This window comes from Felis catus, chromosome C2, assembly GCF_018350175.1.
Source record: "Felis catus isolate Fca126 chromosome C2, F.catus_Fca126_mat1.0, whole genome shotgun sequence".
Lineage (NCBI taxonomy): Eukaryota > Metazoa > Chordata > Mammalia > Carnivora > Felidae > Felis > Felis catus.
Window position 1 is genome coordinate 72012206 of NC_058376.1, and position 24867 is coordinate 72037072.

A 24867-nucleotide genomic window follows, 5' to 3' on the forward strand; every position below is an offset into this window, starting at 1 on the left:
TGACTTTAGCTCAGGTTGTGATCTCATAGCTCGTGAGTTCGAGCCCCACATCAGGCTCTGTGCTGGCAGCTCAGAGCCTGGAGCCTGCTTTGGATTCTGTGTCTCCCTCTCTCTTTGCCCCAATCCCGCTCACACACTGTCTCTGTCTCTCTCAAAAATAAGCAAACATTAAAAAAAATTTTTTTTTAATAAAAAGAAATAAATTACTAGTACCCACAACAAAGATGAATCTCAAACATTATTATACTAAGTAAAAGAATCTTACACTAAAGAATATACACGGCATGATTACTACTGTGGGTTGAATTGTATCCCCCAAAAAGATACGTTGAAATTCTAATCCCTGTACTCAGAATGGGAACTTATTGGGAAATACTTGTAAACATAATTGAGTTCATACTGGAGTAGGGTGGGCCCTTAATAAAGGAGAGGGACACAGAGAAGAGACAGCAATGTGAAGACAGACACAGCAGGAGAATGCCATATGGCTATGGAGGCAGAGATTGGAGTTGTGCAGCAGTAAGCCAAGGAATACCACCAGAAACTAAAAGAAAGGCATGTAACAGATTCCCCTCTAGAACCTTCAAGAGAACACGTTCCTGTTGACATCTTGATTTTGGGCCTTTTAGCCTCCAGAACTGTGGGAAAATAAATTTCTGTTAAGCCATCCAGTTTGTGGTACTTTGTTATGTCAACTCTTGTACATTAACAGAATTCCATTTATATGAAGTTCTGGAAAAGACAAAACTCATCTATGGTGGGGAAAAATAAAACCACTGGTTGACTTGAGGGTAGGGGAAAGATTAACTGGAAAGGACATGAGAGTACTTTCAAGGGTAATGGTAATATTCTGTATTTTTATAAGAGTTCATGTTACAAAAGGTTATACCTATGTGAACACTCAATGAAGGCACGATTAAGATTTGCACATTACAAGGGCACGTGGGTGGCTCAGTCAGTTAAGGATCCCACTCTTGGTTTCGGCTCAGGTCATGATCTCACGGTTCATGAATTCAAGCCCTACATCAGGCTCTGTGCTGACAGTGCAGAGCCTGCTTGGGATTCTCTTTCCCTCTCTCTCTCTCTGCCCCTCCCCTGCTCTCTCTCTCTCTCTCAAAATAAATAAATGAATTAAAAAAAAAAAAAGACTTGCATATTATATGTAAATTAATATTAACAGAAAAGTTACAAACTAACATTGATCTTCAAAATATGGATGCTTACATATTTAAGAGAAAGTGATATGAAAAAATAAAAAAGACTGACATGAATAGATCAAAGAGCTGTGACACAGTAAAATATTCTCATATCTGGTTACGGGTACATGAAAGTTCACTATAAAATGCTTTCAACTTTTTTATATGTTTAAAATCTTTCATAATAAAATGCTGAAAATAGTAAGTATACTACCAAAATTTCTTTGAGAAAAAATAAAAGCAAGAAAGACCAAATGTTGGCAAGAATGTGGTGCAACTACAACTCTCATACACTACTGGCAGGAGTATAAATTGGTAAAAGCCACTTTGGAAAACTGGCAATATCTCCTAAGGCTTACCCTACCTGTAACACCCACCAAGGGGTAGTCTTAGGCTTTCCTAAACATTCAGACTCCAAAAATGACCACAGGACCACATTTGGCATCAATCTAACAACATGAGAGCAAGGAAGCCAGATATCCTTTCTCCACAGCAGCAAACATTTCTTATGGGAACAATACAGGTACAGGCTCCCCAGAAGGAACATGCTCAGTTACAATGGTCACTATGTTAGAGGAGCACAAAGCACTATCCCAATCAGTATTTATAATTCCCTCCAACAGGGAAGCAATTTGTCAATTGGGGATAATTTTTCTCATTAAGCAACGTTGCCTAGTAAACATTAACATTCTTATCCTCAGGTTTAGGGGAAACAAAACTAGAAATTTAATCAAAGGATGGATTCTCATCTAGCACGGAAAGGATTTATTTTCACTCATACTCTGTGGCCCCCGAATTCCATTCTTTTGCACTCTCCCAAAAATAAATATTAAAAAAATATGTAAGTATAAAAATACTCACGGTAGCACTATTAATAACAGCCTAAAATGCCTAATGTCAATGGACATAAAACTTTTCATTGCTTTTACTATTTAATATCCACACAACACAGTACCATACAGCAAAGAAAATAAAGAAACCCCAATCACATGGACCAATCTCACCAATATAATGGTGAGCTAAAGATACAAGGGGATTCCTTTTTTAAAAAAAAATTTTTTTAACATTTATTTATTTTTGAGAGAGGATGAGCGGGGGACACAGAATTCAAAGCAGGCTCCCGGCTCTGAGCTGTCGGCACAGAGCCCGATGCAGGGCTGTAACTCACGAACATGAGATCATGACCTGAGCCAAAGTCGGATGCTTAACTGACTGAGCCACCCATGCACCCCAAGATTTCTTTTTTTTTTTTTTAAAGTACGCTTCATGCCCAGCACGGAGCCCAACGTGGGGCTTGAACTTAGGACCCTGACATCAAGACCTGAACTGAGATCAAAAGTCAGACACTTAACTGACTGAGCCACCCAGGCACCCCACAAGATACCATTTTTTTAAAAGGTTCAGAAATAGGTAAAAGCAATCTACAGTGTTACACATCACAATAGTAGTTACAGGAATGGTGAGCGAACAGAGACTGCAAGGGGGCCACAAGGAGGACTTAGGAGTTTTGGGAAAGTTCTAGGTCTTGACCGGAATGCTGGTTACATACACATTTTCACTTTGAAAATTCACTGAACTGCAAATTTATGATTTATATACTTTTGTATATACATCACATTTCAAAAAAATTTACATGAAAAACAAAGAAGGATCAGCTTCCAGAACAGTAAAGTAAAGATCTGCAGACCTGTTTTTCAATCGGAGAAAGGTATAAATCACTGGTCATATAAAATGCCTTGAAATTGCCCTACGAGCATACAGCAAAGAAATACTTCCAAAAATTTTTTACTATATCTCAGTAAGAAAAGTGAGAATCTGTGGCACTTGAGCCATATAAGAGGGAGGCTGTGCCAAGGCAGGGCTCCCAGTCTCCCCAGCTCCTGGTGAAGAGCCACAGCAACCCTCCAGGAGGAACAAACTGCCAGCATTTATCCTTTCCAGCTCACTGTTGCAGAGACTGAATTCCAGGTGAGTGGACCTGAGAGACTGTGGGCTACCTTCCTCTATTCACTTCCCACTCCCAGAAGGGAGACATGACCCCAGGCACAGCAGGTAGAGAATACTAGGGCCCCATCACCCTCATCACAACTCACTCATAGGGCAAAGGTTCTAGGGCAGGCAAGCCAAGAAGACTGGAGGCTACTATGTCTGCCTACTAGCCTATTCACAAAGAGAGAAGTAAGCCATCGTCTCTGCTTCCTGCTCTAGAGCAGTGACTCAGATTTTTGCCCAGGGAAAGAGGCAGGCCGTAAGAACCGAGAGCTCCAAAGATCTCCCTCAAAGAAAATGACTTTATATAGAAGAGAATGTGGAGAATTTCAAGCATAAGGGCATTCTTGAAAATAACATCAGTTTTAGTGGTAAAGCACTTAAGGCTGATGGAGTGCTGCCAACAAAACGGCAGAACAGGCAGTTCCAAGCTCTCATCCCTCCACAAAAACATTAAAAAACAAGCAGAAACTATCAGCGTCAATACTGTCAGAACTCTGGAAAACAATCAAAGGTTAACAGCAGCCAAGAAAATGATGAACCAAGAAAAAGGCAACTTCAAAATAGTAGGAAAGTTTTGTGGCAGTTTTACTCTCTCCCCACCTCCTCCTCAGTACAGTGGCAGTCTTGAAGAAGGAAACCCACATTTCCAGAATGGGACACTGGTCCCTGGTTCTGGAGGGGGTGCAGCAGACCCAAGGCAAGACACATGTTTGGAAGACATGTGAGAAGACTCCTAACTTTCACCTTGGGCTGATCCCTAGGCTCACTATAAGCCTGGCTAAGTGTTGAAGGTCCAAACTTCATCTTGGTCTGATCCCTAGGCTCAGTGCAAGCCTGGCTAAGTGCTGAAGGACCATCTTGGCACTGAGCCCATGTTCCAAGACAAAAAGGCACTTTTTTGTTTCATTTCTTTTTGTTGTTGTTTTTTAGCTCCTGAAATTCAAGGAAATCTGTCAAAACACTAACTGAGCACAAGTTAAGGCACAGAGACTTAGGTGACCATACACAAGGTGGTATAGTCCTTGCAAAAATAGTTTGGGAAAGTTAGCAAACCAATGAACTGTTACAGCTTTCAACAATTTAAAAAAAAAAAAAAAGGTAAACTCTGGGGAAAGGGAAGAATCTGACTTTCAGGGTCACCATACTGTAATATTCAAATGCCCAATATTCTAAAACAAATAAACAAACAAACAAAAAACACAAGGCATACAAGGAAACAAGAAAGAGTATGGATGATTCATAGGAACAAAATAAATTAACAGAAACCATTCTTGGGGAAGTCCAGACATCAGACTTACTAGTTAAAAACTTTGAAACAGCCATCTTATCAACAAATGGCACTAGGAATGCTGGATATCCACATGTAAAAAAAATGAAATTAAACCCTTACCCTGTATCATATAAAAAAATTTAACTCAAAGCAGATTAAAGACCTAAAACTATAAAGTTCCTAGAAGAAAACAGGGAAAAAACTCCATGATATTGAAACTTAGCAATGATTCGTTGGATATGACACCAAACCACAAACAACAAAAGCAAAAATAGACATATAGGACTATATCAAACTACATGATCAGAGTGAAATGGCAACCTATGGAATGGGAGAAAATATTTGCAAATCATACCTGATAAGGAGTTAACATCCAGAATAAAGAACACCATCAACTCAACAACAAAAAATAAATAAACCAATTAAAAACAAGCAAAGGACTAGAATAAACATCTCTCCACAGAAGATATACAAATGGCCAACACATGAAAAGATGTTCAACATCATCAGTCATTAGGGAAATGAAAATCAAAACCACAATGAGATAGCATCTCATACTCATTAGGATGGCTTTATCTAAAAAACAAACAAACAAACAAACAAAAACCAAAAAAAAAAACAAACAGAAAGTAAGAGTAACAAAGTGTTGACAAGAATGTGGAAAAACGAGGCGGGGGGGGGGGGGGGATTTAAAAAAAAAAAAAGAATGTGGAAAAACGAAAGAGTCCTTGCACACTGCTGGTGGGAATGTAAAACAGTGCAGTTGCTATGGAAAAGAGTATGGCAGTTCCTCAAAAAAAATCCATAGAGTTAGCATATGACCCAGCAATTCCTTTCTGGGTACATACTCAAAGGAGTTGAAAGCAAGAACTTAAAAAATATTTGTATCCAATGTTCACAGCAGCATTACTCACAAAAGCCAAAAGGTAGAAGTAACCCAAGTGTCCACTGATGAATAAACAAAATGTGGTAAATACATTCAATGGAATATTATTTAGCCATAGAAAGGACTGAAATTCTAACACATGCTACAACATGGATGAACCTTGAAGACATTTAAGTGAAATAAACCAGATACAAAAGGACAAATACTTACTATGATATCTAAAATGGTCAAATTCAGAGACAGCAAGTAGAATTATGGTTAAAAGGACTGGAAGGAGAAGGAACTGGGGAGTTATTGTTTAATGGGTATGGAGTTTCAGTTTGGGAAGATGAAACTGGTCTGGAGATGGATGGTGGTGATGGTTGTAAACCAGTGTGACCGTACTTAACGGCACTGAAGTGTACACTTAAAAACAACAGGAATCGAGAGCACTTGGGTGGCTCAGCTGGTTGGGTGTCTGACTTTGGCTCAGGTCATGATCTCACAGTTGGTGAGTTTGAGCCCCACATCAGGCTTACTGCTGTCAGCCTGTCAGCGCAGAGCCCACTTCAGATCCTGTTCCCCTCTCTCGGCCCCTCCTCTGCTTGTGTTCCCTCAAAAATAAATCTTAAAAAAAAAAAATGGGAATTGTAAATTTTGTTATGCATACTTTACCACAATTAAAAAGACACAGATACTAAGATACCACTTCACACCTACTAGGATGGCTATTTAAAAAAACAACCAAAAAACCAGAAAATAAGTGTTGGTGAGGATGTGGAGAAATTGGAACCATTATACATTGCAGGTGGGAATGCAAAATGGCACAGCACCAGGGAAAAGTTTAGCAGTTCGTCAAAAAGCTAAACCTAGAATTACTATATGATCCAGCACTTCCACTCCTTGGTACGTACACAAAAGAACTGGAAAAATATCCAAATACTTATACATGAATATTCATATCAGCACTACTTCAAATAGACAAAAAGTGAAAACAACTCAAATGTCCATCAGTGGATGAAGGGATAAACAAAATATAATCCATAAAATGAAAAATTATTCAGATCTAAAAAGGAATGAAATACTGATATATGTCACAACTGTGAATAACCTTGGAAACATTTAACTGAAAGAAGCCAGGCACAACAGATCATATATTGTATGAATGCATTTATATGAAATATCTAGAACAAGCAAATTCATAGAGACAGAGTAAATAAAAACTGGGGGTGGAGGGGTGGGGAAGGAGAAGAATGTAGGGTTTTTGCTTAATGGTTAAAGAATCTGGGTGATGACAATGTTTATAGCAGCACTATCAACAACAGCCAAAGTATGGAAACAGCCCAAACGTCCATTGATGGATGAATGGATAAAGAAGATGTGGTATATATACACAGTGGAGTATTACTCAGCAATCAAAAAGAATGAAATCTTGTCATTTGCAACTATGTGGATGGAACTAGAGGGTATTATGCTAAGTGAAATTAGCCAGTCAGAGAAAGACAAATATCATATGACTTCACTCATATGAGGAATTTAAGATACAAAACAGATGAACATAAAGGAAGGAAAGCAAAAATAATATAAAAACAGGGAGGGGGACAAAACATAAGAGACTCTTAAATATAGAGAACAAACAGAGGGTTACTGGAGGGGTTGTGGGAGGGGGGGATGGGCTAAACGGGTAAGGGGAATTAAGGAATCTAGTCCTGAAATCATTGTTGCACTAGATGCTAACTCAAATGTAAATTAAACAATAAATAAATTTAAAAAAAAAAGAATCTGGGTGATGAAAAACTGGAAACATAGTGGTGATGGTTATACACTGTGAAGACAATTTATGCCATTGACCTGTAACTTAAAATGGTTAAAATGGCAAATTGTATGCTATATATATTTTACCACAACTTTGAAAAAACTGATAATAAATACCAAAACCACTTCACTGTACACTTTCTTTTTAAGTGTTTATTGTCTGGGTTTTTTTGGTTTTTGTTTTGTAATCTCTACACCCAACAAGGGGCTCGAACTCAAGATCTCAAGAGTTGAGAGTCACAGCCGCAATCTCTATACCCAACAAGGGGCTTGAACTCATGACCTCGAGAGTCGCACCCTCTTCCCACTGAGCCAGCCAGATGCCCCAGAACTGTACAATGTAAATGTATCAATTCTGTGTGAATATCTCAATAAAGCTGTTTTAATAAAGTGTAACTACTGTTGAAAACATCATTAAAATGGCAAATTTGTTATACATATTTACCACAATAAAGGTTAACTCCCCCCAAACAAGGCAAGTACACCAGAGCACAGGCACCTTATTCAAAGCCTAGACAAGAAACTGCATGGCTTATTGATCACCTAAGTGTGCTAGAGTCAAATGTTCGGCTTGGGGCACACAGCTGCTGAGTCTACAGGGTGGAGAGCTTTAAATAAAAATGACTGATCTAGGGGCGCCTGGGTGGCTCAGTCGGTTAAGTGGCCGACTTCGGCTCAGGTCACGATCTCGCGGTCCGTGGGTTCGAGCCCCGCGTCGGGCTCTGTGCTGACAGCTCAGGGCCTGGAGCCTGTTTCGGATTCTGTGTCTCCCTCTTTCTCTGACCCTCCCCTGTTCATGCTCTCTCTCTGTCTCAAACATAAATAAATGTTAAAAAAAAAAAAAAATGACTGATCTAGATGGAACTGGTCACTGAAAGCTATTTTATTAGGTTGCATGCTTAAGAGAGGAATTAAATAAATGGAGATGTACAGTCAAGCAGGCTAAAGAAAATACATGAAAGTAAAAGAATCAGCACTACAGCAATCCAGTACCTTCTATACTTCTCATGTTGCTGTACTGACTACTGCTGATCTGTGGATATTTATGTAACTTTCACACGACTGAAGGCTCTATGTGGGCCATTCCTGGGGGTTTGTTTGTTTCTTTGTTTTCATTTTTAACACCAATTGAACGCAGCCTGGGCATTATTACAATGAACACAATCTTGCTATCGACTTCAACCAACATTTTGGGGCCCATGCAACCCAAACCGGGGAGAAAAAAATTCGACAAATATTAGTCGGTTTCTTTTTAATCCTTTTCTCAAATGGATTAGTGGTAATTCACTTAAAGAATTTTGAGTTTCACACAACAAACACGCTGGGTTTTACTCACCGATCTCCTCTGATTCCTGCCCAGAGACTCTAAGCTTGCATTCCTTTGGATAGTGTTTTTGGATTATCTCCCACAGTTCCATGTTGACAAGAGAATTTCTTCGGGTGTGATACCGGGTCCACGAAGAGACCCGGCGGCGACAGAAAGGACAGCATAAACTTGCCTTTTCGACAGTCGCTTGGAAGCAGGGATTACAGAGCGTGTGGTTACAAGGCAGTGTTATGGGCTCAATTAGGATTTCCACACAGATGCGGCACTGACATTCCGACAAGGAAGGGATGGCGTTTTGAGTCACAGCCATTTTAATATGCTAACAAGGCATATTCAGCATCAGTACCTGAAAGAGAAAGAGTCTCATTTCCGTCCCAACTACGGAGAAAGAGAATTAACAGTTTTGTGTTTAAATATTTTGCCCAGCTGCGTATCAGAATTCAGAGACTGGGAACATCACACAGCGTCCCGAAATAAAAAGGCACCCTGTGATCCAGGTAAACAGTACTACCCTGGAAGGCGGCCTATTTGTCCATGTTTCAGACAAACGTCGGGTACGGAAAGGAACGTTTTCGTCGGGAGACCTAGACATTAACCCGACCTTTGTGAGGGCTGGCTGTGGGCTCCAGCTCTCCCGCGCGGCGGGAGGTACGCGCCCAATTGCCCTCCTCCCTCTTACCAGCTGAGGATGCTCCCTTAGCTCAGCACAGCCAAGCCCGAGACCGCCCAGGCGCGAAGGTACGGGGCCTCAACTCCGAGGAACGCCGTTTCCGCCCAGACGCCGGGCTGCGCGGGAGTAGGACTTCCGTTTTACCGTTGCTGTGGCGGCAACACGCGAGACCCCACGTTCCAGCTTTCGTGCACCGGGAGCGGTTTCCCAGCGCTCTGAACCCACACTCCCCTTTCCTCGGTCGGCCCAAAAGCCTAATCTTTGCAGTCGTGCTGTAGCAACCCGACGAGGGCTGGTGACGTCACGACTGCTCACCCAAACGGGCCCTCCCACCCAGAGAACAGCCCTAGAGCGGACACATCTGACGTTAGGCTGGGTGGGACTTCCGGGTCCTGTGCTCGCCTCCCGCCCAGTCCCGCTCCCTTCGGCCCCGCAGAGGGTCCGCCCCTCGCGTTGCAGTCCCTTTCGCTCCAGCTGGAGCGACGACCTACCATCCCCTTGAGCTATGTGCGCCCGGAGGCTGCGGAAACCGGGAGGGGCGCGAGGTTGGTCCCTGGCAGAAAAAGGGAAACCTCCAGACAAATGAAAGACCCAACAGTAATTTTAAAAATTCTTCCCTCTTCTTTTTAAAATTTTACTTCTCAGACTACTTGTCTGTTTCTACCTTGTACCAAGCCTCTTAGGTCGCTTTCTAGAGTTCTGAGGAAGGCATCTCGGAGGTTGATCTCCTAGAAAGACTGTGGTCAGATTTGCTCCAATTTAACACGCACTGACACCTCCTTCTCTAACCCACCCCTTCTTCAGTCTGAGGCCCAGAGAGGTTGTTTTAAGATTGCCTTCCCTTCTAAGTATTGTCCAAAACCGACTTCTGTGCTCTGGGGCCGAATTATGTTTGTATATGATTACTTTGCCTAGGAAAGGAGGCAGCAGTTTAATGCCTCCAAGACTAAAAGCCTGCCCAGGGCAAGAGGCTGAGAGGGTTCGACAAGAAAATACAGAATCTAAGCAGTAGCTAAAGGAATCTGATCCGTGCTGCCCGCCACGTTCCACAGGTGTTCAAGGTCGTGTCATAACTAGTGCTGCCATCGGCCATCCAAGGCTCCTTACTAAGTGTCAACACATCGATATCCACTTCTTGGAACAAAAGATTCTACAGAAAAACAAGTGAAGGGGGGGGGGGGGTCTTCAAGAATGAGGAAGAGAAAAATGTGTTCCGTTTAAAGTCAAGTCTTGCATTAGTGTGTCCATCTTCACTTCCATCCACTTTGACATTTCTATAGCGGTTTCATAAGGGCTTGGAAAACACTGCAGGGCGGCCTCGATCCTGGGGCTTAGCTGTCATGTGCATCATTTATGATATATTCCCATATTATTAAATTTCAATCTAGAACAATCAAAATTACAAAGCAGGTAAAAAATAATATTTTATGCATTTTAAAATAAGTTTTTCCACGTTGGTATTAAGTTCTTGTGCTTATTGTATTGAATCCTACTGTATTGAATTCTATGCAAAAAGTAAATTTTGGCTAGGAAAATGAAGGGGATTAAATAGACTGTTATCTAAGAACCAAGTCTAGAGACAGAAAATATGATGGTTGCCAAGGGCTGGGAGAGTTCTTGTTTAATGGGTACAGAGTTTGTTTTCAGATGGATGGTGGTGATGGTTGCACAAAATTATGAATGTGTATGATACACTGAACTGTACACTTAAAAACGGTTCAGATGGGGCGCCTGGGTGGCGCAGTCGGTTAAGCGTCCGACTTCAGCCAGGTCACATCTCGCGGTCCGTGAGTTCGAGCCCCGCGTCAGGCTCTGGGCTGATGGCTCAGAGCCTGGAGCCTGTTTCCGATTCTGTGTCTCCCTCTCTCTCTGCCCCTCGCCCGTTCATGCTCTGTCTCTCTCTGTCCCAAAGATAAATAAACGTTGAAAAAAAAAAAAAAAAAACGGTTCAGATGGTAAATTCTATGTTTTACCACAATAAGAAAAATTTTGAAAACCAACCAAAACAAGGCCTGAGTTTTTTGAGGAAATGTTACATAGATGTGGAGAAAGAGAAGAAAAAAAAATCACTGTGCATGAATATAGTCTTTAAGGTCTTTTGGGTTTGCTGAGGTCATTCAGGTGGCGACATGGTTTCTGGATGGAGCCAAAGCAAGGAGGTTGTAGGTCCTTGGTAGAGAGCTTTGGGAGCTTTTGTTTTGTTTTAATGAGAATTCAGAAACTTTTGTTTGTCATCCAGTTGTCCATGGTATCAACACTTTAGCCTGCAATTCCAGGCTCTCTGATAGGTCTTGTGGAATCTCCCATTATTCTCTTAAACATTAAACCATGATCTATATTCCCTGTCATCCAAATCTTGTGCTTTCAGGCCATTGTTTGAAGTCATAATTCATCCTAATGAGTTACTTTGTTGCTTTGCCTACTTGAAGGATCACTTCAATGTACTTCCTCCAGGAAATACCCATAGTATTTCTCAATCACATAGTGATAACCCTCCCAAACTCACCCAATCATATATTGCCTAGTAATAGTGGTTTTTATTGTAGTCTTATTATTTAACTCTTGCACTTTGATTTTTTTGGTTATTTTTATTTTTATTTTTTTAATTTTTTTAACGTTTATTTATTTTTGAGACAGAGAGAGACAGAGCATGAATGGGAGAGGGGCAGAGAGAGAGGGAGACACAGAATCAGAAACAGGCTCCAGGCTCCAAGCCATCAGCCCAGAGCCTGACGCAGGGCTCGAACCCACGGACCGCGAGATCGTGACCTGTGCTGAAGTTGGACGCTTAACTGACTGAGCCACCCAGGTGCCCCTTTTTGGTTATTTTTAGACAGCGAGGAGGGGAGCGAGCAGAGAGAGAGAGAGGGAGGGAAAATCTCAAGCATCCTCCATGATCGATCCCACAACTCCAGGATCATGACCTGAGCCAAAATCAAAAGTCAGATGCCCAACCAACTGGACTGAGCCCCCCAGGCACCCCTGCATTTTGATTTCTATGTTCAGGTACTTATGTCAGGTATAATGGATATATTTTATGTGCTTCTTCAGATTTCCTTGTTCTTGTCTACTTTCTGGGCCCACAGTCACAGTCCCTTGCTCTGTCTGGAGCTGAGCAGTTACATTTCTAGAGTCTGTGGCTCTTCCTATCACTTCTGGACTCTAGTGAAACACTGCACTGAACAATGCAGGCACCGGCTTCCAAATGCCTGCTGGGAGGGCTTAGATGGTGCATCCTGGAAGTATGGGCAGCGGCGGGGGTGGGGGGAGGTCATTCCCCATGGAACAAACTTTGACCAACTGAAAACAATAGACTAAGTGAGCATGACAGAGAAATTCCCTTTCCATCTTTCTTCCAAGGCGTGGTTTCTCCAAACAATGTGTCTGGAGAAGGACAAGACTGAGGGCATTTTTTTTTAAAGATTTTAAGTAATCTCTACACCCAACATGGGGCTCAAACTTACAACCTTGAGATCAAGAGTCTCATGCTCTACCAACTAAGCCAGCCAGGCACCACAACACTGAGTGCATTTATCTACCAAGGAAGCTTCTGTGTCTCATGGCCCATTTTCAAGGAGGGGTCAGCAAGGTAACATCATTTTGTATTATTTCGAATCCTCTGCCTAATTTGTATCTCCCAGGGTGCCTGGGTGGCTCAGTCTGTTAGGCATCTGACTTTAGCTTAGGTCATAATCTCACAGTTCATGGGTTCGAACCCCGTGTCAGGCTCTGTGCTGACAGCTCAGATTCAGCTCAGCCTGTTTCAGATTCTGTATCTCCCTCTCTCTGACCTTCCCCTGTTCATGCTCTGTCTCTCCCTGTTTCAAAAATAAATAAAACATTAAAAAAATTTTTTTAAATAAATAAGTGTAAAAAAAATTAAACACTAGAAAAAAAAGTTTGAATTTGTACCTTCCAAATAAAGCATAAGCACTCAACCTTTACCTGGAAGACAGACTCCACATTTTTAAATGTTTCTGTTAATTCACAGCACCTAGCACATGGCATTTGATGTTCAATAAATATTTTAATATATAGTCAATGTATTAGAGTTCCCTTTCTAGTGTAAAATAACTGTGGTTCTGTACCAGAGAGAAAATGTACAACATATAATATATATTAGGTGTTTGTATTGGTTTGTCTTTTAATATACTGTGCATTCATATGGTTCAAAATTCAAAATGTACAAAACAGTACATTCTTTAACAGTGAAAAGAATTCCTCCTACCTTTGACCCCTAGCCTCTTTGTTTTTTCCCTGAGACAGCCAAAGTTACCACTTTCTATCTCTCCAGAAGAAGTGTATGAAGTTTATGGGTATATTAGCTTGTATATGTGTGTGTGTAGATATTGATTTTTGCCCTTTTTTCCCTCCACTTAACAATATATAGGAAATCTTTTAAAACAACACATCTTGGTGGTAGCTCTGTATCATTGTGCAGTTACGCAAAGAGCTTCTTCATTCTCTTACACAAAAAGTATCCATTGTATCAATTTATCATATTTTGTTTAAGGTTCCCCTCACTTTTGCTATAAAAATAGGTGTATGATAAATTGTACATACGTTTCCTACCCCCCCCCCCATTTTTGTGAGATAAACTACTAGAAGTAGAATCCCTTGGTCATAGAGTAAAGTTAGTTTCTGGCTAATGGCATCAACTCTTTTAGGGGGGACTTTTGGTTTTCAGGGGCCTTCACTGCTTTTCCCTTCTCAATGACCTGCACAGCCCTGAGCAAACCATCCTGCAGAGCCTGGTTCTTTACCATGTTAGTGATCAGGAAAGTGACATCTTTGATATACATCTGCCTCACTTTAGCAACATAGTATTCTGCCTTGTTACCATATGCAATAAAGAAGGTACAAAGTGCTATGATATCACCTTCTTCCAGCCCACTTTCCTCCAGGACAGACTCCCAAACACCTCTAATACGCTGGTTCTTGACTTTTCGTCTTAGGACAGAGGCTAAGGTGGGAAGACCTCTCACCAGGTCTGGCAGCTTCTCAAGCACACGAGTGTGCAAGCAGATGAGTACTTCCATGACGTAGCTATATAAAATACTCAGTTCCATTGAAGTGAATCTACAAAAAATGTGGAGAGCTTTGTGAGCAGTGGAACTCTATGTACAAACATAAAATGAATTGTATTAGAATACAAACCCACTAGAAGAACCAGCTGCTGTATTTTAGAAAATACTCACTTTAGAAATAGGGCCTGCACTATACTGGATAGCTTAGTTCTCAGGCCACTCTTACTACACATTTCTCAATGGCAGGGGAGTTACGTCAGCCATCTCTGTATTAGTAAGACATTGGCAAGCAAGAGACTCTGTGATGAGATGTATATGGCAGTGCTGGCATATCAACAGGTGCTCAAATTAATCTCTTTTGAATCAATTAACCTAAGAAAATACGATTTCTTCACAATCCATGTTAGAACCATATTAAATTCAAGTTTAGAATGTCCCCTGCAAGCTCTCACAAAGCCATGACATTCCACTGATTTCTCATTGGATACTCACTTGAGTGCCAGCACTGCTGTCCACAGTTCATCGTGGGCCGCCTGGTTTGCCAAAGCCTTGCTATGATGTTCAAATTTCTGTGTCAGGCTATCCTTGGTGAAGTCCAGTTCTTTAAACTGTGCTTCTAAAACTTGGAGTTTGTGGTCTACTCTACAGGGTAAAAGAATCAAGGGGCACTTTAAGTCGAGAGACAGTACTAAGGTTTTGCCTTAAGATAAGGCTCTATTACATTGTTTATAACCACTATTAATTTGGGTAGCTATCTAAATTTAAGCTTACGAACAGATGTTTCCATTTGCTATTCTCTCTAGCCATCATCCCAGTTCTTATATTCCTTATATTGCCAAACTTCTGAATTGTCTAATTACTTGGATTATCTAACATATCATGTTTTTGTATTGAACTTATACTTTAAATAAAGTATTTTAGGGGTGCCTGGCTGCCTGAGTCAGTGGAGCATGTGACTCTCAGTTTCAGGGCTGTGAGTTCAAGCTGCACATTGGGTATGGAGCCTACTTAAAAAAAATAGTTTTTATTTTTAATTTATTTTTAATTTTTTTAAGTTTATTTATTTTGAGAGAGAGCACATGTTTGCGAGAGAGTGGGGATGGGGCAGAGAGAAAGGAGAGGGAGAAAATCCTAAGCGGGCTCCATGTTGCCAGCTCAGAGCCCGACACAGGGCTTGAACTCCGAACCATAAGATCATGACCTGAGCCAAAATCAAGAGTCAGACATTTAACCAACTGAGCCACCCAGGTGCCTGCTCCCAAAAGTATTTTAAACATAAGCATAACTTTGATTCTCACAACAACCATAAGAAGCGAAGCAGTCATTTTTATTATTTTACAGATAAATCGAGTCTCACAAAGATTGAGATCTAATGTCATAGCTACTTAGTGCTGGGACCACTATTTAAAAAGGTGCCTTTCTCTATTCTGACTACCCAAATTGTATCCTACCTCACTTATATCCCCTAGCCTTTCTGCCTGGAGATCGCCCTGCCTACTTCATTTTCATAGGGACTACCTCTATTACCTGTCACTCCTCACCTCCTGCTTTATTTTTAGAGTTAGGATTTCATGAACAAAATTGTAAACTGTTGGAGAGGGGGAATCAGAGACTATTTCTTGGACATCTTTATGCCTGTCTCCCAATACCTAGCAAAGGCCTTACACAGAAGTAAGAAAATATGTCTCATATTATCGACATCAATAATGTGAATGAGACGCTGAGCCGTGGGCTGAGCCTACTCAAGGGCATTTGAGTAGCTCTGAACAACCTTAATCATCAGAGGGCACTGTGGCACCAGAATTATGTCAAACTGAATCACACAGAACTGGAACCACACAACTCACTTGCCTGAAGGCACCCACATTTTCATGAAAGAAGTGATACACAAATTCAGGTACCACTTCTATGTCCTCAGTGACCTGAATACTTTGTGGTTGCCCAGGTTCCATCCTTGACCATGTTTTCTTCTTGGTGCTCAGTTTATCTCAAGGCTAATTCAGCTTCAGGTACCACCTCCTAAGCTCTAGAGCTGTATCTTTTTTTTTTTTTTTTCAACGTTTATTTATTTTTGAGACAGAGAGAGACAGAGCATGAACAGGGGAGGGGCAGAGAGAGAGGGAGACACAGAATCTGAAACAGGCTGCAGGCTCTGAGCAGTCAGCACAGAGCCCGACGCGGGGCTCGAACTCATGGGCCGTGACATCATCATCTGAGCCGAAGTCGGACGCTTAACCGACCGAGCCACCCAGGTGCCCCTCTAGAGCTGTATCTTTATGTTTTGTGCATCTCCAAACCCAACCGTCCTAAACTGAACCTACTCACTATCCCTCTCCCTCATCTTCGGAAATTACTATGGTTAGAATTTTCTCACTGCTTTGGATATTTTACTTACATATAGATAAGGCCCACTACGAAATGTGTTTCATAGGAGTGTAAGCCTGCGTGACCTAATATGCCAGCAATCTCTGTCTACATATGAAAACAATGTCATCTGGCGTACTGTCTGTAGTAACTTTGACACCTTTGAGACTATATTGCTTATAGGTCCTCTCTAGCTTGAACTCTAGCTTGTCAGTCAGTATAAAAGTTCACAGTTGTTAATAGCTTTTTGGAAGCCTCTCACAAAAAGGCATTCCCACACCATTTGAAATAAACGCTGAACAACATGTCTGCAAATCCAAGTCTGTTTTTTACTATAATTCCCCAGCTCAGTTAGTGACATCACCGTCTATTCAAGTGCTTAAACTAGAAATTTCAGAATAATTCTTACCTTTTTTTTCTTCCTCTCCACTAATGCCTCTAAACTATACCCTCCTCTCCATCACCACTAAACCAGTTAATAACTGTCTTTCACTTTGACTTAGGATTACAGTAGCCTAACTGGATCCCTGCTTTCGATTTCTGCCACCTTGAATCCATCCTTCCAGAAATGTGATTCTAAAATACAATTCTGATCATGTGACTCAACTGATTATGTATGCTTTGTGCTGCCCTGACTTGTCCAAAGACACAGTTATAGCCAAATTGGCTATTCTCAGGAGGAAACATAAAGCCCTTAACGCTTTGCTCCCATCTTCTGCCAATCCTCTCATGCCCTAGTCGGTAATCACACGAGACATCTAGAAGCTGACGGAACACAGTATGTGATTCCAGGCTTCTGCGGCCTCCATGTTCCATTATGTATTCCATGTACTGTTTCCTCAGCCTAGAATTCCTTCCCATATTTTTTTTCTCATAGCCTTTTACTCACACTTTAAGATCCAGTTTAAATGTCCCTCTATGAGGGGCGCCTGGGTGGCTCAGTCGGTTAAGCATCTGACTTCAGCTCAGGTCATGATCTTGTGGTCTGTGAGTTCTAGCCCTACATCGGGCTCTGTGCTGACAGCTCGAAGCCTGGAGCCTGTTTTGGATTCTGTGTTTTCCTCTCTCTGACCCTCCCCTGTTCATGCTCTGTCTCTCCCTATCTCAAAAATAAATAAACGTTAAAAAAAAATTAAAAAAGAATAATAAATGTCCCTCTATGAAGGGTTCCTTTTTCTGGTGTCAAAGGCAAATAAATTGATCCTCTCTTCTGTCCTCATAGCCCTTTATGAACATCACCGTTACAAGGTCAATCACATTAAATTCTAAGTATTTTTGAATAATTCTCTCTATAGGCTTTGAGATCCTTGAGGATAGAAACCACATTTTACTTATTTTGTATACCTAGAATATAGCACATACATTAATTGAATGGAATTCACCTGGGAGTGTATTTTTCTTTATTGTTCACACATATATATGGAAGTTAAATATATATTTAATATATATGTTAAATGTATGTGTTTAAATATATATGTTAAATATATATAGTAAATATATATATTTTAACCTGGAAGACTTAAACCACTTTAAACAGAGACAGAATTTTAATTAGCATGTCTATACTTCTTTGCCTATTTTTATTCCTTATTCTTCTCTTACCCATCTTCCCAGAAAAGCAGACCTATGCTTGTTCCCGCCCTGTAGCCCGTAGCAACCTTTTCATTGCCTCCTTCAAGGATATCAGGGTTGTGGTTTCATTGTTCATCTTCTTAAGGCAAAATGAAAGGAAACAAAACAAGGAAAATAAAAACCTAATGGAGGGGTTTCTGCTGTCTTCCACTCAGCAACAAGCAGCAGCTTGTGTGACTATTTGATCTGAATTCTGCCTCAAAGGTCACTCAGTACAAGAAGCTTTTAATAGCTTGTACATCCAAATATAGTTTCAGAGAACTGATCTTGTGAACACAGGTGTCCTAGAACCCACTATAATGTTTGCCTTTGTAAAGTGAGCTGTAGTACATCAACATAGCACAACCATCAGATGTAATTGTGGCTCTATGTATATTCTGATAAATGTATATATGGGTATACAAATATGTACATATACTAGGATTAAATTTGATGGAAATATTACTCTCAAATTTTAACAGCTTAATTAGTTATAATCTAAATGAGGTTTAAAGAGAGCCCCAGACCATTTATGATATACCAATGCTAAAAATCTAATCATCCTTAGAAACTAATAAATATTCATTGAGAGCTTCTAGTATTAGATTAAGTGTTGAAAATGGAAACAGACATCAAACAGGATTCCTGAATTCAACATGTTTACATTCTAATTGGGAATAAAGGACATATACTTAAAAAGAAAATGTATATAAAATGTGCACTTAATGGGGCACCTGGGTGGCTCAGTCGGTTAAGCGGCCGACTTCGGCTCAGGTCACGATCCCACGGTCCGTGAGTTCGAGCCCCGCGTCAGGCTCTGGGCTGATGGCTCGGAGCCTGGAGCCTGTTTCCGATTCTGTGTCTCCCTCTCTCTCTGCCCCTCCCCCGTTCATGCTCTGTCTCTCTCTGTCCCCAAAATAAATAAACGTTGAAAAAAAATTTAAAAAAAAATGTGCACTTAATAGGTACAGACCATAAAAATCATAGATGAGAGACTAAGTCACCGAAGTCTTGGATAATTGAGAAATGGTCACAATGAAGGTAGGATTTGGGCTTAGCCTTAAAGGAAATGTAGGTGTCTGATTATCAGAGAAGAGAGAAAGGGTATTTTAAAACGAGAAATTACATGAGCAAAATCAGAGAGGCAAGGTACATGATGTGGTCAGGAAATAATGAGTGGATATGCCTTAAGCAAAAGTCACGTGAGGAAAAGAAAAACAACAATTAAAAAAAAAAACCATAACATTTAAACTAATAAGACCCAGGTCATGGATTTACTTATTCGATGAATAATTTGTTCACTTATCTCAACAGAATTCAAATATTGTTCAAGTATTGGGCAGCCATGTGCTTCCAGGGAGGCTGGACCCCTCCCCAGTCATAAGGAATCTTAATCTTGATTAGATTAAGTCAATCATAGTAATTTCACTATTGTTGCCGTTATCATTAGTTTAGGAATAGGCAGGTGGCAGAATTCTGGCCTATGAAATGTGAGAGAAAGTCTACTATGGGACTTCTGAGAAAAGCTTATTTTTACTTGTTATAAAACATATAACAAGATTTACCATTTTGGGTGGGGATGGACAAATTGGGTGAAGGTAGTATACACCCTTTTTGTACAAAAAGGTACAAACTTCTAGCTGTAAAATAAATAAGCAGCATACAGACTATAGTTAACAATATTGTGTTGTATATGTGAATGTTGCTAAGAAAGTAGCTCTTAAAAGTTCTCATATCAAGAAGAGAGTTTGGGGGTGCCTGGTTGGCTCAGTCGGAAGAGCATGTGACTCAATCTTGGGGTCGTGGGTTTGAGCCCCACGTTGGGTGTAGAGATTACTTAAATAAACAAAACTTTTTAAAAACAAAAAGAAAGAAAGAGAGAAAGAAAGAAAGAAAGAGAAAAAGAAAGGAAAAGTTTGTAACTATGTGTGGTGATGGATGTTAACTAGACTTATTGTGGTGATTATTTCACAATATATATTTATATTGAATGATTAGGCTGTACACTTGAAACTAATGTTATATGTCAATTAAATCTTAATTTTTAAAATGTAACCATTTTTTAACCTTTTTTAAGTGTACATCTCTGTGGCATTAAGCACATTTATACTGTTGCCCAGTCATCACCACCATCCACCTCCAGAACATTTTCATCTTCCCCAACTGAAACCATGTACCCATTGAAACCCTGTACTGCACATTCTCCCCTCTCCTCCGCCCTGAAACCACCATCCTGCTTTTTGTCTCTATGAATTTAACTCCTCTAAGTCCTTACTTCCTATACGTGGAATTGTACAATATTTGTCCTTTCGTGACTGGAAGGAAAGTTTTTCTAATGATGAAAAACACACACAGTAGAAATAGTTTCTCTTCATCCCTCATGTTACTGAGTCTTCCTGTAATGCCTGATACTGCAGCGCTCACCCTTTTATGACATGAGGGGAACCGGCCACAGAGAGCAAGCCAGGACAACAGAGCAGACAGATGAAAAGAATCTGTCACGATGGAAAATAGCATGAAAGTTCCTCAAAAAACTAGAACCGGAACTATCCTGTGGTCCAGCAATCCCACTTCAGGGGATATGTTCAAAGAAAATAAAAAGAGGGTGTTGAGGGATCTGCACTCCCATGCTCACTGCATCATTGAATCACAACAGCCAAATGATGGAAACAACCTAATTGTCCAGAAAGAAGGAAATCTTGCTTTTTATGACAACATGGATGGACCTTGAGGGCGTTATGCTAAGTGAAATCATCCCAACAAAGAAAAACAAATACTGCAGGGTATCACTTACATGTGGAATCTAAATAAAAAGCCAAACTCAGAAACAAGAGAGTAGAAAAGTGGTTTGCCAGGGTGGTGAGTGGGGGCAAATAGGGAGAGGTTGGTAAAAGGGTAAGAAAACAAACAAAAAACTTGTCACTGAATTAACCTCCCCTAGGATAATTCCATTGCTAATGTGCTTACGTAAGGAGTAACTTTGCTTTATCAGTTAAGACTTTTATAGTTGGGCTTCTGTTCTTAAGGAGTGAACAGTTCAGCGAAGGATACTTTATCAGGTTCCTTTTTGCTGAGGCTTCCTCTGAAGCCCTTCATTTTTCTGGAGCTAATACTAGTTTTCTTATAGTAGATCAGTGGCCAGAACCTTGACAAAGAAATAAAACAGAGAAGGAAGGAGAGAATAGTGGAGACTGATTTAACCTGGTATCTCTCTGTCTTCTCACTCAGAATAAGCCATTATGGAACCCTGCCCCCCAGAAGAATGTCTAGAACAGGGCAAAGAGTAGAGTTCTGCTCTGGGATCAGAGCCTACCAATTCCACTCGCCGGTACTATTTCCTCTAATACGCTGCCTGTCTATCCAGACCCAGTATTTGTTTTTTTCTCCCCACTTTCATCGACTGCCTCTTGTCTGTGTAGACCTGAACAGTACCCGCTGATCACTCTGTCCTTGATTGCCTCTCTATATTGCCTTTTGTCTGTCCAAACTTTTATGATTTCCTCATCTCTTCTGCCAGGCTCATCTCTCAGACCCGCCTGGTCCCCTGGCATATTGCTTAACTAAGAGCAATTTTAGGTTCCCAGCCAAAAGAACGGAAAGTATAGCAGAAAGTATACCCCTGCCTTTATACAGGCACGACTTCCCCCTGCTATAGACACCCTGCACCACAGTGGTTACATTAATTACTTCTGATGAACCTACATTGACTCATCATGATCGCCTATAGTGTACAGGTTAGATTAGGGGTTCACTCTTGGTGTCGTCCATTCTGTGGGTTTTGACAAATATATAATACCGTGTATCCATCATTGCAGTACCATACAGAATGGTTTCACTGTCCTAAAATCCCTCTGTGCTCTGCCTACTTGCCTGTCCTTCCCTCCCACCCCCAAAACTCTGGTAGCCATTGATCGTTTTACTGCCTCCATAGTTTTGCCTTTTCCAGAATGTCATATAGCTGGAATCATACAGTATGTAGCCTTTTCACATTGGCTTCTCTCACAGGTACTATGCATTTAAGTTTCCTCCATGTCTTTTCATGGCTTGATAGCTCAGTTCTTTTTAGTGCTGAATAATATTTAATGTCTGGATGTGCCGTAGTTTCTTTATTCACTCACCTACTGGAGGATGAGTCTTTTCAAGTCATGGCAATCATTAATGCAACTGCTATGAACCTGTGTGCAGGTTTTTGTGTGGGCATAAGTTTTCAGTTTATGTGAGTAAATTCCCAGGAGCATGATTGCTGGGTTGCACAGTAAGAGTATGTTTAGTTTTGAAAGAAACTGCCAAATTGGGGGCACCTGGGTGGCTCAATCGGTTAAGTGTCTAACTCTTGATTTTAGCTCAGGGCATGATCTCACAATTGATGGGTTCAAGCCCCATGTTGTGCTCTGCACTGACAGTGCGGAGCCTGCTTGAATTCTCTGTCTTCCTCTCTGTCCCTCCCCGGCTCGCGTTCTTTCTCTCTCAAAATAAATAAACTTAAAAAAAAAAAAAAACTGTCAAACTGGGCGCACCTGGGGGGCTCAGTCGGTTAAGCATCTGACTAATGATTTCAACTCAGGTCATGATCTCTCAACAGTTCATGGGTTGGAGGCTCTGTGCTGACTGTGCAGAGCCTGCTTGGGATTCCCTCTCACCTCTCCCTGCCCCTCCCTGACTCATGCTCTATCACTAAACAAACAAACAAACAAACATAAAAATAAAAATAAAAAAGAAATTGCCAAACTGTCTTCCAAGGTGGCTGCACTACTTTGCATTTCCACCAGCAGTGAATGATAGTTTTTGTTGATTTACATCCTTGTCAGCATTTGGTGTTGTCACTGTTTGTATTTTGGCCATTTGAATAGGTGTGTAGTTGTGTCTTATAATTTTAATTTGCATTTCCTTGATGACAAATGATGTTGAACATCATGGCTTACTTGCCATCTGCATATCTTCTTTGGTGAAGTGGCTGTCCAGGTGCTTTGCCCTTTTTAAAATCAGCTTGTTTTTTACTGTTGAGTTTTAAGGATTCTTGGCATATTTATCACTTGTATCTTTATCAAATATTTTCTCTCACAAGCTTTTTTATAACAAAGTTGCAGCCAGGATTCCTACCTGCTTTTTGTCACAGGGTATAGATCTTTGGAAGAATGCTGTATTCAAAAGCTAAGCAGCAGTGCTGAGAGATAAACAGTACTTTGCTCTGCTAAAACAAAGCATCTAAAGCTGCAGCAGGTTTCTGCTGTTTGTTGTAGAGCTGAATCAAGTACTAACAATTGAATACTTTGAGTCCTATGCTTTGAGTGCTAAACTCAAAGTGCTGAACTCCAAGTACAGATACTAATAGAGTAATGTTACTTGCAAAGGCTTCCAACTCAGGGGAAAAGATCTAGGAGTTTTTGCCATTAGTAAATTTACTAATGGTCACCTTGCCCCAAGAGTTTTGTAACAGTAGCACATGTGGATGGAAAGAGAATTTGTTAAAATGATACTTTGTCAGCAAGCTGCCAACCTGGTTTTTTCCACTTTGCACTTTGCTCTTAGTGCAATCTTCTGGAAGATGCATTCAGCCCAGATACTTACCTACACCAATACATCAGAGAAAGGAGTCCCTCAATGTGTGAATTTATACAGACTACAGAAGAATTCATCTACAATGTCTGAGCTTTCTTTCTAGAAAGAGAATTCCATACATTTTATCAGTTCCATCACCAGACTCAAACGCACCTGGCCCAGTCACCATATAAAAACAAGATCCAGACAGCAGTGCTGATTCACTCTATTTGCTTGCAACCTGCTTGTGTTTGCTTCCTTCTCCCCCGTTTCTAGATTCCAGTTTCTAAAACCTGGTTTAGTCTCCTGGAGACTAAACTATTCTTGGCTCTGATCAGATTGATACAAATTCTTGTTCCACCACTTCTTAGCTCTGTGAGCCTCTGAAGAGTACTTTAATATCTCTCAGTCCCTATTTCTAGATTTATAAAATGGGGATCATAGCAGTAGCAAAAAACCTTTGGAGGCGTTGAGCCTCAGTTACTCACAGGGGGAATTTACAGTTCATGTACTGCTCTGTGTCGAGTTCCTTCCCTTCTCTCATTCTTCTTCTGTACGACGTGGTTCCTGGAATCGCCTCAGTTCTCATTTATGTGAATTTGTGCAATTCTCATCTTAGGTCTTGCTCTAAACCAAATTAAGACTACATCCCTAGTGACTGTGTGATGTTTTTTGTTCAAGCATTAATCTCAAAGAACCTTGGCAGACCCTATTAATTAGATCAACTATTAACTTCAAAATGTGTGTTAGTTTCAATTTTATTTTACAGATGTAGGCATATTTGTAGACAGTGGGGTTCTTATGGAAGCTTCCATTAAGGAACTGATTAAAAAAACATACAAATTATTTACCTGAATATTTTAAAATTAATAAGATTTTTATTTATTTTATTTTATTTTATTTTATTTTATTTTATTTTATTTTATTTTATTTTTGAGAGAGAAGATCCTGTAGATGAGGAAGGCAGAGGGAGAGAGAGAATCTTAAGCAGGGGCTTAATCCCACAACTCTGGTATCATGACCTGAGCTGAAATCAAGAGTCCGACACTCAACCATCTGAGCCACCCAGGCACCCTAATAAGACATTTTAAAAACTGAAGTATAAGATATACACAGAAAACTGTTATGTCATAAGCTTGATGACTATGATGTGATATAATAAGAAATTTATATTTGGTCTTTGTCCCAGCTC

At 40.5% G+C, this 24867-nt stretch overlaps 2 protein-coding genes across 3 annotated transcripts in view; both read right to left on the reverse strand.

The window, feature by feature from the left end:
* RNF168 (ring finger protein 168) overlaps nucleotides 1-14556 on the reverse strand; it is a 43582-nt gene extending 29026 nt beyond the window's left edge. The window contains exons 1-3 of one of the 2 annotated variants that reach the window (XM_019839937.3): nucleotides 14334-14556; nucleotides 14121-14214; nucleotides 8475-8811 (exon numbers count right to left, since the gene is read on the reverse strand). In XM_019839937.3, coding sequence (XP_019695496.2) covers nucleotides 8475-8775 — 301 coding nt within the window. In that variant the 5' untranslated portion in view covers nucleotides 8776-8811; nucleotides 14121-14214; nucleotides 14334-14556. Of the gene's footprint in view, nucleotides 1-8474; nucleotides 8812-9144; nucleotides 9509-14120; nucleotides 14215-14333 lie in introns of those variants that run through there. The other variant, XM_003991771.6, reaches the window with a different exon arrangement.
* SMCO1 (single-pass membrane protein with coiled-coil domains 1) lies at nucleotides 13255-18774 on the reverse strand. Its single transcript, XM_003991752.6, has 3 exons — nucleotides 18185-18774; nucleotides 14655-14804; nucleotides 13255-14214 (listed from the first exon to the last, which is right to left on the reverse strand). The coding sequence occupies exons 1-3, from the start codon at nucleotides 18232-18234 to the stop codon at nucleotides 13770-13772; spliced, it is 645 nt and encodes a 214-aa protein (XP_003991801.2). The 5' UTR covers nucleotides 18235-18774; the 3' UTR covers nucleotides 13255-13769.
* Nucleotides 18775-24867: the final 6093 nt, after the last annotated feature.